Consider the following 13,945-nt stretch of genomic DNA (forward strand, 5'->3'; position numbering starts at 1 on the left):
TGGCTACTGGACTAAACTTCAGTACGGAGAAAACATGCCGGTTCCAGTGCAGCCTGTAAACAGAAATCAAGTTTGTTTTGTGCACATGTGGTTGCTCAGAGTGAGTTAAAGTTTTAGACACAGTCGTAAATGCTCTGGAGACTTTCTCTTTAAGATGTTACATCCACCAAGACTTTAATAGTTGGGGGAGGGTTGGTTGCTCTCTGACCACATATATGATTCACTATGGATTTTGTAACTTTGGTAGCAGTGACCTCATTTTGGCAAAATAATGTGTGTCATTTACTGAGCCTCTTGCTGCTTTAGCAATCACAAGAATATTAGGGTTATAACCTAAGTAATTTATGGAAGAGAGATGACTCTTAAATATCCTTTTATTTTCTTGGAAAGGCTTATTTTATTGAAAACATATTTTAGCTCTGAGTGCGAATGAGAGATCCTCAGCAAAGCACCCAGGGGGAATTGTGCTGTCCAGTGTGTTGAAAAGGTGAATTGTAATGTATGGGTGTCTAGACGTTTCCTCTTGTTGCTGTCAACAGTCCAGTTGGCTGTATTTTTTTTTCCAGTGAATAGGAGCATTGATTTTCCTCTCTCTTTGGCCAGAGCTTTCATTTTACATATCTTTCCCCTTCTGTGTCTCTTTCCCTCCCTCTTTCTTCTCTCTCTCTCTCTCTTCCTCTATCTGTAAGAGAGAGAAGACTTTAAGAGCTGACAGCGAGCTTTCTAACTCAGAATGATTCATGTAAGACACCTGAAAGGCAAGCTCTGCACCAGCATCACTGCAAGAAAGGTAGGGCTTTGGGGGGCTAAACAGTCTGTAAAACTCTGAGCAAAGCATAGAGAACAAGAGGTAAATAGATTAAGTCTGCAGATCTGTCAAAGATGCAGAAAAAAGTTTGGGAGAGAACTTAAGGAGTTTTTAAGCTCTGTTTTTCGGGGTGCTTTCTTTTAATTAAAACTTTGATGTATTTTTCATAACTGGAAAAAAACATATGCCCCTCTGTTGCTTTGAATAATGTATATAATGTGGGTTTTTTTCTGTGGATGGTAAACTTTAATTATATCACTGTTGCGCTTCACAGACCGGCGTGCATGTGTAAATATGCCATTCCCTTTTTTCCCCCCCGACTGATTATTTTCTGTTATACTTTCTGAAAGTTCACCTTATCCAGCTGTTATTTATATTCACTTCCTGAATCCGAATCTGACCTAGTAATTCCGAGTGATTGTAGATGTGACGCATGAGCTCTCTCACACACCTTAATGTTTCAATCATGCACTTCAAGCAGTATGCGTCTGTAGGAATCATGCTCTTAATAAAAACCCTTACAACCCAAAGCAGTTGTTTTGGCAGAGAAATGACAGCGCTGTGATAGATGGGCCCGATAGTTGTGTGTGTTGTGCTTGCTCGGAGTTAGTAGAAAAGAGGAGGGAGAGAGCGAGCGAGAGGGGGGAGAAAAAAAAGACAGGGAAGGAGAGAGCGAGAGGGAGAGAGATTGAGAGAGAGAGAGAGAGAGAGAGACTTGGCAAAGGAAATCTTATGGGTATACTGAAACAGCAGATCAGAATTGTGAAACCAGAGCCAGGGCTGAAATGTGATGCTTTTGCTCTTTTGTGCTTGTTGTGGTTCTCATCTTCCCATTTAGAAGGCTGCATACCATTCAACAGAATATTTTGATCACAGATTGAACAATGCAGCAATCAAGCCTGATAAGCCACCTGGAAGTTTTGCTTGAGACGATTTCTAGTGGGTTTTCTGATCCCTGTGAGCATCATGACTGCCTTTAGCATTGTGGAGGAGGACTCGAGTTTCTTATGAGGGCCCCACTTGGAAAAGCAGGCTGTGCAGATTCAAGCCTCCGGTTCTGTTCATGCTGTTCAAAAGCCTTTCCTCACCCTTGCTGATTTGTTTTTATGATTTACATACACTCCTGTGGAGATTTACAGAATGGATTGTCTGTGCATTGTCACGACCAAGGTAGGACTGGAAACATTGCTGTTATGTGTGCATATTTCTCTGCTATTTTTCTATTCCTGTAATTAAATAGATTGAGCATGTACTGTATCAGGTTGCAAGATAAAGTGATAAATAAGCTTTGCTTCAATGAGCATTTTGTTCTCTTTTTCTGTAGATTATGTAGTTTGTTTCTATATCACTTCCTAAATGATATGTAATTTACTTATTTTTACTAGCAAAAGGAAAATGATTTCATATTTTATCTTAGCCTATGCTCGTGTCTATTAATATCTCTAGCTTCTAGAGCACTTTCAGAATACATGCTATATTGCATATATTTTCTCAGTTTATCAGCTTATTCTGTAAACTAAAGAATAAAAAAAAAATCGGGGGCATTAGATGGGTCCTAGGATTTTAAAGAGGCCAATCAGATGTAGTGTAGATAGTCATGATGTTTCTGATTGGAGAGATGCAAGTTTCTTGTGGCTTATTGTGGCTCTTTTGGGGAAAAACATAGCTTACTTTGCATCTCTAGGCCTGAAAAATAAAAATACCTTGGTCCTAATTCAGCACTCTTATACTGATGTGAGATCTAACCTGACTGTTTGGGAATGGTCCTTCTAAATAATTCTCTCCAAACGTGCATGTAAACCATTTTTTATCCACATCAACGGTGGCAGGCTAAGGACTTTGGGGTTAAGGACACTCCCGAGTTAAGGACAATTCCCAACTTAAAGCTCTAGTGTAGGGATAAGCTGAACGATTCTTTGAGATGTCCTCAAACCTGGCAAACTAACTGAATATTAAATGACAGGAGATAATCAGGGAACTCCCTTTCTGTTGCTACAGGACAGGTAGCTCACCACATGTTTGTAACTGCATTTGCACATGGTGACAATATTTATAAGGAGCAGTTACTGGGAGAAGTCTGGACATTGGGGTTCAGCACAGCCACTCCCCGTTCTGGTTTATTTTTGATGAATTTCATAATTTCTGTAGGATTTGCAAAATGCCTGGGGTAGCCAGAACACCTGAAGGCTATGTAAAATAATAAGGCAAACCAACGGTTAGTACTGCTGTCATCATTGCTGTCATTTTTTGTGTGATGGCCATGCAAAATGGGGACACCCATCTGTGACATGGAGAAGGGCAGGAGGAGACACCCCAGGCACCCCTAGGCAGCAGTGAGGGGTGGCGGGTGGCTGCCGCAGAGAGTAGGGAGCATGGCAGAGCTGCGGAAACATATGTGAGCTGTCATTCCCATCTTGCCTGTGGAGAAACCCATATGGGGAAAGAACAGGAGGTGAACGAGGCCACAGCAATCCTCCTTCTGTGGCCTCATTCACCTCCTGTGCTTTCCAGGTCCTTCTGGCTCCCACAAGCTGTGCTGGATCTGAGACTACATTGTCAACCTGCCCTGGCGTGGAGCGGAGGCACCCACAGGTGCCCGTTGACGCAATACTGGTGAAAAGCGCTCAGCAGCGGTGGTGCAGCACCACTGAACAAAGCCTGGATGCAGGATCATGCTAAACATCCAATTTCTACTCCCTGACATTGCTTTCCAATAGAAAATAAGCAGGAAGGTTAAAAAGACAGCTGTGATTAGCTCCACTTCTGGGTGTCCAGTGGTACGGTGGGGACCAGAAATTGCAACCATCTTTGGCCTTGAGAGTTTGGCAAGGAGGTGTGTAGTAACTGGATTTGGGTCATGGGAACGAGTCTGCTTCTCAGATGGTATAACTGGGAGAAGAACGTGGCCCAGTGCCTTTTTTTATACATCAGGAGACACTGCTTTATTTATTTTATGAATTGGTGATGAATGTTTCCACAAACATCTTCCCAGGGCCTTCTGGGCAATAACAAATGTAGACTCACCATCATCTCGCTACTGCCATTGCTCTGAGCAGGGCTCCCAACTCCATCTACACACAACATTTTTCTTCCCATCTCTTCTGTTTTTTGGATCTGCTGCTAAATGGCTGAAATGATCTGAAAGTCAAGCATATGAGCGTCAGATATTCAACTCCAGATATTCAGTCTTTGCTGCCAGCTTTGATGCTGGAATGAGATAGGATTGTGAATTGTAGGTGACCTGCTGTTTGGATGCATGTGGGAACACCATATTAACATATGTAATTGAGCTGAATAATGGCAAAAATCTAGTTTCAGAACACTTTCATATTGCAAAGGCTTGAAGCCAAATAAATTACAGTTGATTTCCTCATCTTGTTTTGGTGCCATACTTAAATAGCTGCACCAGTGATGTTATATTGTATTGATCCATAATCTGCTCTTACTTGCTTTATTGTGCACTGGAGTAACTCCACTTCCTTTAAACCTACAAAATTTTTATGGCATCTATTTATGGCAATTTTCACCAATGTAATAAGAACAGAGCTTTTTCAGAACATTTGAGATTTTTTAAAAATTCACTTCAGTAAGTATGAATTCTACAGAGCAACAGTATGGTCATTTTGGCCTCAGATCTGGTAATTATCCTTATTTGAATATCCATTTGCCTAATTTGTTCAAATAATTGCCATTCTCATTTTTGGAGAAGTGGATCTTAATGTCAAGAGGGAGTAAATACATCAGTTTTATTCTTCAGATCTTATAAATAATAAAGAGGGAGTAAAAGATGAATGCTATTTAAACTGCAAAAGATGAACACTGTTTAAAAAGTTGACATTTTTAACACATGGTCATTAAATCTAGTCCGGAATTTGCAGTATGTCCAGTCTATAGAAAAAGACATAAATGTTGTGGTGGAGTGAATATGCCCCTGCAGATTATGTACAATGGACCTAAAGACCCTGCTTTGAACCCTGTATGGTGAAAAATGCCATCTAATAAAATTAATTTCTGATTTACCTTGCCAAATCTTAAATCTTACTGACATTATTTTTTCAGCCAAAATGTAGGATAGGTTTAAGATAGATTTAAGATATTAATTTGTACAGATTCTTCCTCTCCTTTTTTATTTCCTTCATATGTTTCCATGCATTTCTGAACCCAGGACTGAGGGAATACTGAATCAGTCAAGGAGGACTTCTTATGGTCTCCTAGTTTATTTTAATTGATCGTGTTCCCAGTGTAGCTTCTTTCTTTTACTGTCGCATAAAGCACGTTAATTTGTGGCGTTATTTTATCATTAGGAGGAATTCAGTACAAACGAAAGCTTAGGTCAAGACTCCATGCCAGCGGGAGCACCAGGAGCTTTTGAAAAGGAAGAACATCCCCACTGCGCCTCCCAATAGGCAGAGGCAACGTGCTGTCCTCTCCTCTAGCTATCAGCTCTCCTTCCATCCTTCTGCCTTTTACAGAATTATGAACACCCCAGTAGCTGCTGCTGGTGAAAAAGAAAATAGGTAGCTCTGTGTTGCTCAACAAGATTCACCATAACAGGGGATGCTTCACTGAACCCCCCAGTACTTGGTGTCAGGTGGCTTAGATAAGATAATCAGCTTTCACTGGAGAAAAAAAAACCACAAAAGTTTTTGGCCCCTGTTGCTACAAAAGAGAGCGTATAGGTGGAAACTCTAAAGGTTTAAAACCTTTGATGAAGGGTAAACCAAATGCATTTTTCTTTTTTAAATCTCATGATTTCAAGCTGTCAGATTCAGGCTTTTTGATACTTGCAGCTGGCAATCACAGCACCCAAAAATAAAGATAATTGAATAATACCACAAGTGGCCATCCAGTCCTCTGTCACAAGCAGGGCTAGCTAAAGACCTCCTAGGACAGAGATTTTAAAACTTCCTGGGAAATCTCATCTGTTGTTTTATTATCCTTAACATTAGTAATGACACTAAGAACTGTCAATGTTTGTCACCACTGATGTCACCTCTTGTTTTGGAGCTGTGTTTTGTGGTTTGCTTAAAATCCCAGATTTTATCACCTGAAAGCTTCAATGTTTTGAGAAGAGCTTGCAAAGATGTACACTAATGACTCAAGACCAGACATCACGTAAAATAATCCCAATCTATTCATGAAACCTAAACCACTTGCTGTTTGTTGCCTGACTCCTGAGTTCGCAGCACTGAGCACTGGCAGCAGTAGCATCCCTGTGACCCAGAGTTGTGTCCTACAGCTTGTAAACCAGAGAACTGGCCACCTTCAGACCAAGGAAGAATGCCCAGCTTGAACTTGTTGGTTGTTTTAGTTACAAAAATAAATTTCCATCATCAAAACGCTGAAAATTCTGCAACAATTGCTCCTTCTTAAAGATTCTTGTTGCCAGCTTCCACTTAACTCTGTAGGGGTTTAAGCCGGATCACTCGCTACACAGGTTCCATGTTTAATTCAAGTGTCACTGGCCTCTGTGGGACCAGACAGTTAAATAAAAAAGTGATTATTCATGTGAATGGAAAAAAGATCTTGTATATTTGTTGGTTTTTTTTTTTTTTTTTTTGGAATTAATGAAAGACTCGGTTCATTTCACTACTGAAGAAGTCTGGGGTTTTGTTTTTAGTTTTTTAGTTGTTTTTTTTAAATTCTGTGTTAGTCTGGTTTGATAAATTAACAATATCTCTCTTTTCATGGCTGTCCATCCAGCACCTTTTCTAAGGATTTAGTTCAATTGTTTAAAAGAATGAAATAAAGATGGAAGTTAAAAACTGTTTTGTAATGGTGCTGGGAAGCAGGGTGATACGCTTGTTTATGTTGTTAACCCGTACCAAGGTTGAACGTGTACAGTTCTGACTGGCGAGGTTGCCAGGAGCCAGCAACATCTGTCTCCTATTTTCTTCTGCTCATCCAACAATATATTTGGAACAGGGGACACCAATATATGCACTTAAGGCAAAACTCTGACAGATGTGTGAGCAGAAGTCTCAATATGTGCAATGGTTGTGGAAAATAAGAACCACTGTGGCCAAATACAGGACCAACATTTGGCTTAGACCCTGGGTACGGTATGACTCTTCTGTAGGTCTCTGCCACTCCACACGCTCATCACCTCACTTCGCAGCATGAAGTTAAGAGTAAAACAGAGAAGAGCTATAAAATACACACCTTTTCTCTTGGTCAACATTAGCTTTTCTTTTCCCATAGTCCCAACATGGAAGACAAGGCAAAATTCAGAGCTCATCCTCCTCAATAGCATCACTGTAAATCTGAGTGAAGAGAAGCTATGGCTGGGGTAGCTGATTTTGAAACTACCAGTCTACATTAAGTATATCATTATAAATCCCTGTTGATAGTGTGCCATGCTTGGGAAAGGTAGGGGCAGGTCCTGTGTCCCAGTAGGATAATGTGCATTTCCGAAGTAAGAGGGTAACCCTCATTTAATGTTTGGCTGACACAATTGACTCCCAGTGCCAACCCAGTTGATTTAAAGAGTGTTTCTAGAATTTGGTTGAAGAATGGAAAAACGTGGAGGCGGCACTCCTGGAGTGACCTCACTGTTCCAGCCTCTCTAATTTAGAGCAGCAGCAAAACCAGTCCCAAGATGCTCTCAGAAGGGCAGAACGGTAAATCAGATCAGGTCATCTGCTAGAGGTGGAGAGCAGGGCCACACACTATATGCCAGCTGTTGGACTTGCTTTGCAGAGGTGAATCCACTATGAGGTTAAGTTGGATTATTGATTATGGTGACCTAATGCAAATAGCTAATGCTTAAAATATTTATTTACACCAAAGTGCTTTTGTAATAGCTCTTACTGAAGAAAATAGGCCTGTTTACCCCCCTCCCCCTCAATTATATTGTGCTAATCTGAAAAAACTCAATGTAGCATTTTAAAACATATATACTTAGAGAATAAGGTTCAATTTATTTTGTGGGACTTTCTACAAGATTAGCTGTATGAGTCCGAGAGGCTGTAAGGTCAGTCCCAAAATTAGGAAATGATAAAGCTAGCTATAAATACTGAGGTTCAACCAGTGCCTCAGGTGTTCTAGACTAGTTTAATCTTGCCAAAACCAGCAGAGCTGTAGAGAGCTACACTACATGAGGATGTGATTTAAATGTAGCTGAATATGAAATGAAAAAATAACCACATTTCTATGTGCCCACATGTTGTTAATAGTGCTAAATAGATCTGGGCAACATTTGTTGTTTCTTCTTTGTAAGACTTCAGGCTTTGAATCATTGCAGTTTGAAATCATAAACTGGGTAGCTAAGTTTTTTTGTGCTGAATTTCCTGGCTATAACAAACCCGAAACAAAGGAAACATAATGATTTCACCCCCAGAGATTCACATTTAGCTAAAATCAAAATCTTTTTCTATAGTCGTTATTAGGTGCTGATGAGCACTTCAAACTGTGGTGTTTTCCTGACAGACCCTAAAAATGTAATAGTGCTGAATCCATGCAATTTACATGTAATTTAGTAAACTCTATTCTGAAGTGGTACTTGAGGACAGCTTTGATGACTATGGGTTGGCTGCTGGCTAAACTGCAGTCTTAAAAGAGCAGGAAGATCCTTTTCATTGATTACCATTTATCTTAGCTGGAGAACATACTCGTAATGTCTGACAGATGGGGAGTGTATCTGAGTATTTATTTCAAATCTTTATTTACCAATGTTAAATTTTGGAACAATTATTGTAAGACTCTAGCTTTTAGATTTCAAACATTATAAATGTAAACTGATGAGACACATGTTGTCTTTTCTAGAAAAAAAATCATTTTTAGGGGGGGAGTCTCAAGAAAATTACATAGAACAAACCAATGTGCATTGCATATGTAATGTCTTGTAATTATATCTTGTCAAAAGCTCAACTTTTTTCTCCTTTATTCTTTAGAAATATGGTAATTGTCCCTTTTTCCCTTGTAGTTAATTATAAATTTCAGGAAGAATTAAGTCTGTTAAATCTCTTCTTCCCCCTCTTCCCCCTCCCTTGGTCTCTATGGCAGCAGCAGGAATAGAAGGGAATTACTTTGATCTCCATTTCTGAGTGACATTTCGTTTCTTCCGAGCATTGACCTTGTTTAGTGCAACTGAAATTTTCAATAGATTTCATTAGATTATAATTTGCTGATCTTAGGGAGATGTCTTTATTGAGATTGGTTTTAACTATGAAAGGAGAAGGGTGATTTGTTTCATAAATCTATGAACAGCTCTATAAACTGAGAAAAGAAAATGTTCAATTAACCGCTCAGGCAGATACGGTTAGGGCTTAATACTACTGCACGGCAGTGGAGAGCTGCAGATGTGAGAAAAGGTGGAAGATAATGAGGAGGAAAAAGAAAACGAGAGAGCCTGATCCTGGCTCAGTTAATGATACTGCTGCTTAATGATAGCAGAGCTATACATCCTTAGCAGGTCCCTTCTCTAATATTCGGAGGGCCTGGGTGGAGGTGGGAAGACAATTTCCTACTGCCAAGGTGAGATGCATTTTTATGCATTTCACATAGCTGGAGCTGACCAAATGGATTCTTTGCAATGACCAATAGGCCGCTAAAAGCAGAAAAGATGTGTTTCATGGCATGCAGCCTGAACATAAACATGCATCTCTCTTGTGTTTTAATGTCTTTGCTACTACCATGCAAATTTCCTTCTGTCTCCCTTCACCTGATGCAAGACTCCTGAAAAATGAGAGGATGTGTGTAGTCAAGGAGAAGGGATTGATTATTTATGAGTGAATCATTAAGTCAGGGGTATGGCCCAGTATATGATTATATTTTACCCAGTCTGAGACCTCTAGTTGAGATCTACAATTTTCATTTCTCCAGGGAATCATCTGCATCAGAGAAGATAATTTGCAAGGATGTGTAGGAGTAGCTAGGTATGTTCCACTGGGTTTGACTTCAGCCAACTCTTTTGCTACTGGAGACCTCAGTCAAGGACTTGCATGTAATTTGCAAGTCATATCTTGGCCGTTCTAGTGGATACAAACAGAATCTCATCTGTGACTGTTTTTGACTCTGATCACCAATATCTTCTCTAAGAAAGAATATTAGGTCAGATCTTAAAGAGTGCTGCATTCGGTGAGCCCTGAATGTTTAGCAGGTAAAATATTCCTAAATATCCTCTCTGGATTTTGTTACATCTTCCTGGAGAGCTAAGATCTGCCTCCAAATGTGTCTCCAGCCGTAGTCACATTAGGCAATATTTGGCCATCCAAATTTGGTATTGATGATATATATATAACCTCTCCCTCCCTATGAGAAAGTAGCAATAAGCTATATGTACTTGCTCTTGAAGTCCTCCAAACACCCTTAGCAGTCACTGTGGTTGATCACACAACACAAAAGTATTATTTCTTGAAATCTTACCCAGAGCTTGCTGATGTGCAACTGCATCTCTGTCACCTGGAACCTCTCTTGTGCAGTGACACAAAGCTCTCACCTTCTGATGCAATATTCAACATGCAATATTTCCCACTGCAATACTGCAGTGGGCACCGATGCTACCACTTTGCATTATATTAATGTATCTGCAAGATACATTATATTCATGTATATGCAAGATACATTATACTGTTTCTAATCAATACTAATAGCAGTCAGTTATTTCAACACCTGACTGAGAAAAGCACGTAGGAAAGCAGCTTGCTTAAAGGTTGCATGCTAGGAAGGTAGATGTTGTGCACAGACTCTGAAGGGCTTGCAGCCTTGGTTTTGTCTTCTGAAGTTGTTTTTTTCCTGGTTACCTATGGGGTCTGCATTTCTGGATGCTTGATAAACCTATTGGTTTGGGAATTACATGTAACATTGCCTCCAGAGAAGGAATTGCACTGTCTCTAACTGACTAGGAGGTTAGAATCTCTATCTGACTTTGGTCATCGCTTCATTGCTTCCTGACTGTATTATTGCTATGCATTTTATCAAGGATTTAAAGCATCAACCCAGAAAAAAAGCTGTGACTGATGCTGAATTCAGCAATGAGAATGGATTTATTCTTTTGTGTCCCAAGGTCTCTTTATACAAAAATTACACAAGCTGAAGATCTTATTGCATATTTTGAAGGCTCTGATTGCATGAAGCTGTGATAAAGCCTATGCCTGGATAGCTGTGTCTGTGACTACATTGGAGCTGTCTCAAGGGGGAAGCTTAGTGCAGGAGGCCGGGTATCCTCAAAGAAAGGGAGTAAAACAAGACTGTGGAAATCGCTCATTCATAAGCTATGGAGAAACAGCCTTTCTATTTCTATTTCAGATGGCGAACTCTTTTATTGGAACATATTGTCCCAAACAGCAAGGCAAGACATATTATTTTTGCATACAAATATTAGTAAACATGAAAAGCAAACTACAGGCAATTCTGTCCTCCCTTGAAGGCTATCTGAAGAAAGATGATTTCAAATGATGGATTTTCATCATTTTTCAGATTTTTAACTTTCCAGTGTAGTGGTGGACCAGGGTCTATAGTTCCTATGCTCACCAAACTCCTAAGCTGGGGAAACTGTTAGCAGTAATAATCAAATGGAATTAATTCCTTCTACAGCCTGCAAATAATTCCCAGCATATTTATTCCTATGCTTACTTGTATTGCCTCTGCTTGCAGAATGCTTTATGTAGTGTTGACATTTTGGATAATTTTTTTTAGTTGGTGTCTCTAGGTGTGACGTGTTGGAGCTTTTGGCTGATTTAAAAAAAAAAAAAAATAAAAAATTGAGCCCTTTTATGAAGAAAAGCATTACCAGCAGCTGATATACAACCTTCTTAGAACTATTTCAACTAGGTGAGGGTGTAAGATCTGAAAGGTATGAAAGGCATTGCTTTTTACACAACAATACAAAAAGTAGTGATCATTCAAATAAGAAATCAGCTGTAATTTTCAAAAAAAATCCAACCCTAAATCCCCAAAAAGCTGTAGGAGAAAAGTGTTCAGTCCTAGCCCTTGAACGACATACATTTCTCAGACAATACCAGTGCAACGTCATGTTATCAACACACTAATTCAAATACCCAGCTGTGAAAGGCCAAACTCTGCAGGTCACCCTACAGCCCAGATGCATGATCAGCCCAACCCTTCTGCTGAAAAATTGGGATCTCTGGAGAACTGCTGCCTACGACGAATTCCCAGTTGCCTCTGTCTTTCTGGCCTTTGAATATGCAGCATGTGTCATGTGATTCTGGGCCTTGAGACAATTTTGGTATGAATCTCAAAGTCAAGAATACTTGCAGAGTATTAACCCCTCCTGCTATGAGATCTAGAGCTTTTATTTTGCCGATGTATACTCTTTAAGAATGTGAGGAGTCTTTTTGAGGAGTCTCCTGACAAACTTGTTATACATGGTTACCTGAGTTTGTGAGATCCGGCTTTTCAATCAGAAAAATGTTTCCTGTCCAAAGCAAATTATTAATTTTCTTGCCTTTTTCTTGCCTTGGATTGGAGACTGAAGACATACAATTGTTAAAGAAAGGAAAAAAATAACTACCAATATTTCATGCAGTCTTTTGATCAAAATTCATTTATAGTCTTATTATTTTGATAGGATTACATCGTTTGCTGTTGCATTCATCCCTTCCTTGCAGGATATAACACACACCCGCAGGATATTGCTGCCATGATAGCAGTGACTTTTTCAAATCCTTTTAAGCAAGACTTTCTAAACTTTCATCTAAAGGTACAATGCTTCTTGCTTGCTAGCTGTTTTTCTGAATATTCCTTAAAGTTGTCTTAGTGAAAATAGAAAAGATAATCAGTTTTTAAGGTTTGGGGAATATAAAGCTGAAACTGATACGCACAGTTTTTCCTTTTTACTTATAAAAGTATTTAGTATTGCAATGCTTTACAAATGTTTGCTTTTTGGAGATAAAGAACAAAGCACTAATAGTGGTTTTTTAGTGAGTGTTCTTAAATCAGACTCAAAATTGAAAATCATGTGAAGCCTAATCAGTCTTTGCAGAGGTTGCTCTCCTTTGCTCTCAGCATGGGGAAAAGAAAGGTGTAATGTAGTTGCTTGAGATATATCTGGCTTAAATGAAAATAAAGGAAAGAAGGGGTTTTTTTCACATTATTTCCTGCTTCAGGAACACACATGATTACAAGAGTCCTCCAATTCAAGGATCTAAATAATAGTTTGACTCTTATGTGAAATGCTGAGAGTAATGGTGGCAGACACCAGAATGTATTCTAAACTTTTCTTCAGGGACTCTGACCTAATCTGCGGTGCAATTTGTTCTGATGGGCTCCAAACCTTTGCTAAAATGTAATTGAATCACTGCAAATGCAAGGGGAATTACAGGAAGATCAGCCCGAAGGCCTGATGGTTGCATCTTGCACTGCCATGTGGAACATTAGACTTTAAATTAACCCTTCACTCTTTTCATTCTGCAAAGTTTCAGGGAACTGCAGGAGTCTTGGGTACTTGCTCCATGTCCTCCAGGGGCCAATCTGGGGAGCAAGCAGAGCATTCTGCTCAGCAAAAAAAAACACACCCTAAAAATTTAGGACAGACTTATATGTCCTGGAAAATAGCCCTGGGGTGGTTCAGGCTGCAGCTATCACTGGTCCAAAGAGGACATAATGGAAAAATGGAGCCTGTCATGAAATGGGGGGAAAAAAGCTGATCTCTACCTACTGCCTAAAGCTCTGCTGTTGTTCTCTGAATGCTCTGGTGTGGAGGAAAGCCAAATGGCACATGCTTGGGGTTCAGAGTGGATGAAGGATATGTTCACTCACATAACTGAGAACTTCAAAGCAAAATTAATGGGTAACTGCTGAGGCCTTTTTGGTCCTGCGAACTGCAGATTATTTTCCCTACATGACAGTGGAAAATGACTTTGTGAGGTGTAATGCATACTAGCAAACTCCTAGATGCTCCATCTGGAATGGAGTCCATTGTGCCTAGCGATTGCAGCACATACTGTGTTGTGTATAATGCCATTTTCACTTATTTGCAGCAGAGCCATGGCAGATGCCCATCCCACAAATGCTCAGTCGAAACACCTGCCTGGATACCCATTCAGCACTCTACCGTAAGTTTGAGCCTTTTAATACAAAGATTTGAGAGACTGAATGGTAAGTCTCTGTGTTTGGAGCAGCCCTGTTGGGTAAAATTTCCATGCTCAGTGCATTTGAGAAAGAACAGAAACAAGT

The 13,945-nt window shown here is 39.8% G+C and overlaps 1 protein-coding gene across 1 annotated transcript in view; it reads left to right on the top strand.

Moving 5' to 3' along the window:
• DLG2 (discs large MAGUK scaffold protein 2) overlaps positions 1-13,945 on the top strand; it is a gene marked incomplete at both ends in the record, with an annotated part of 1,048,402 nt that overhangs the window by 164,250 nt on the left and 870,207 nt on the right. Inside the window, one exon of the mRNA XM_082337994.1 lies at positions 13,750-13,824. Within this exon, the coding sequence (XP_082194120.1) occupies positions 13,750-13,824 (75 nt within the window). The remainder of the gene's footprint in view (positions 1-13,749; positions 13,825-13,945) is intronic.

The sequence above is a fragment of the Platalea leucorodia genome (assembly GCF_965183815.1).
Source record: "Platalea leucorodia genome assembly, chromosome: 2".
Lineage (NCBI taxonomy): Eukaryota > Metazoa > Chordata > Aves > Pelecaniformes > Threskiornithidae > Platalea > Platalea leucorodia.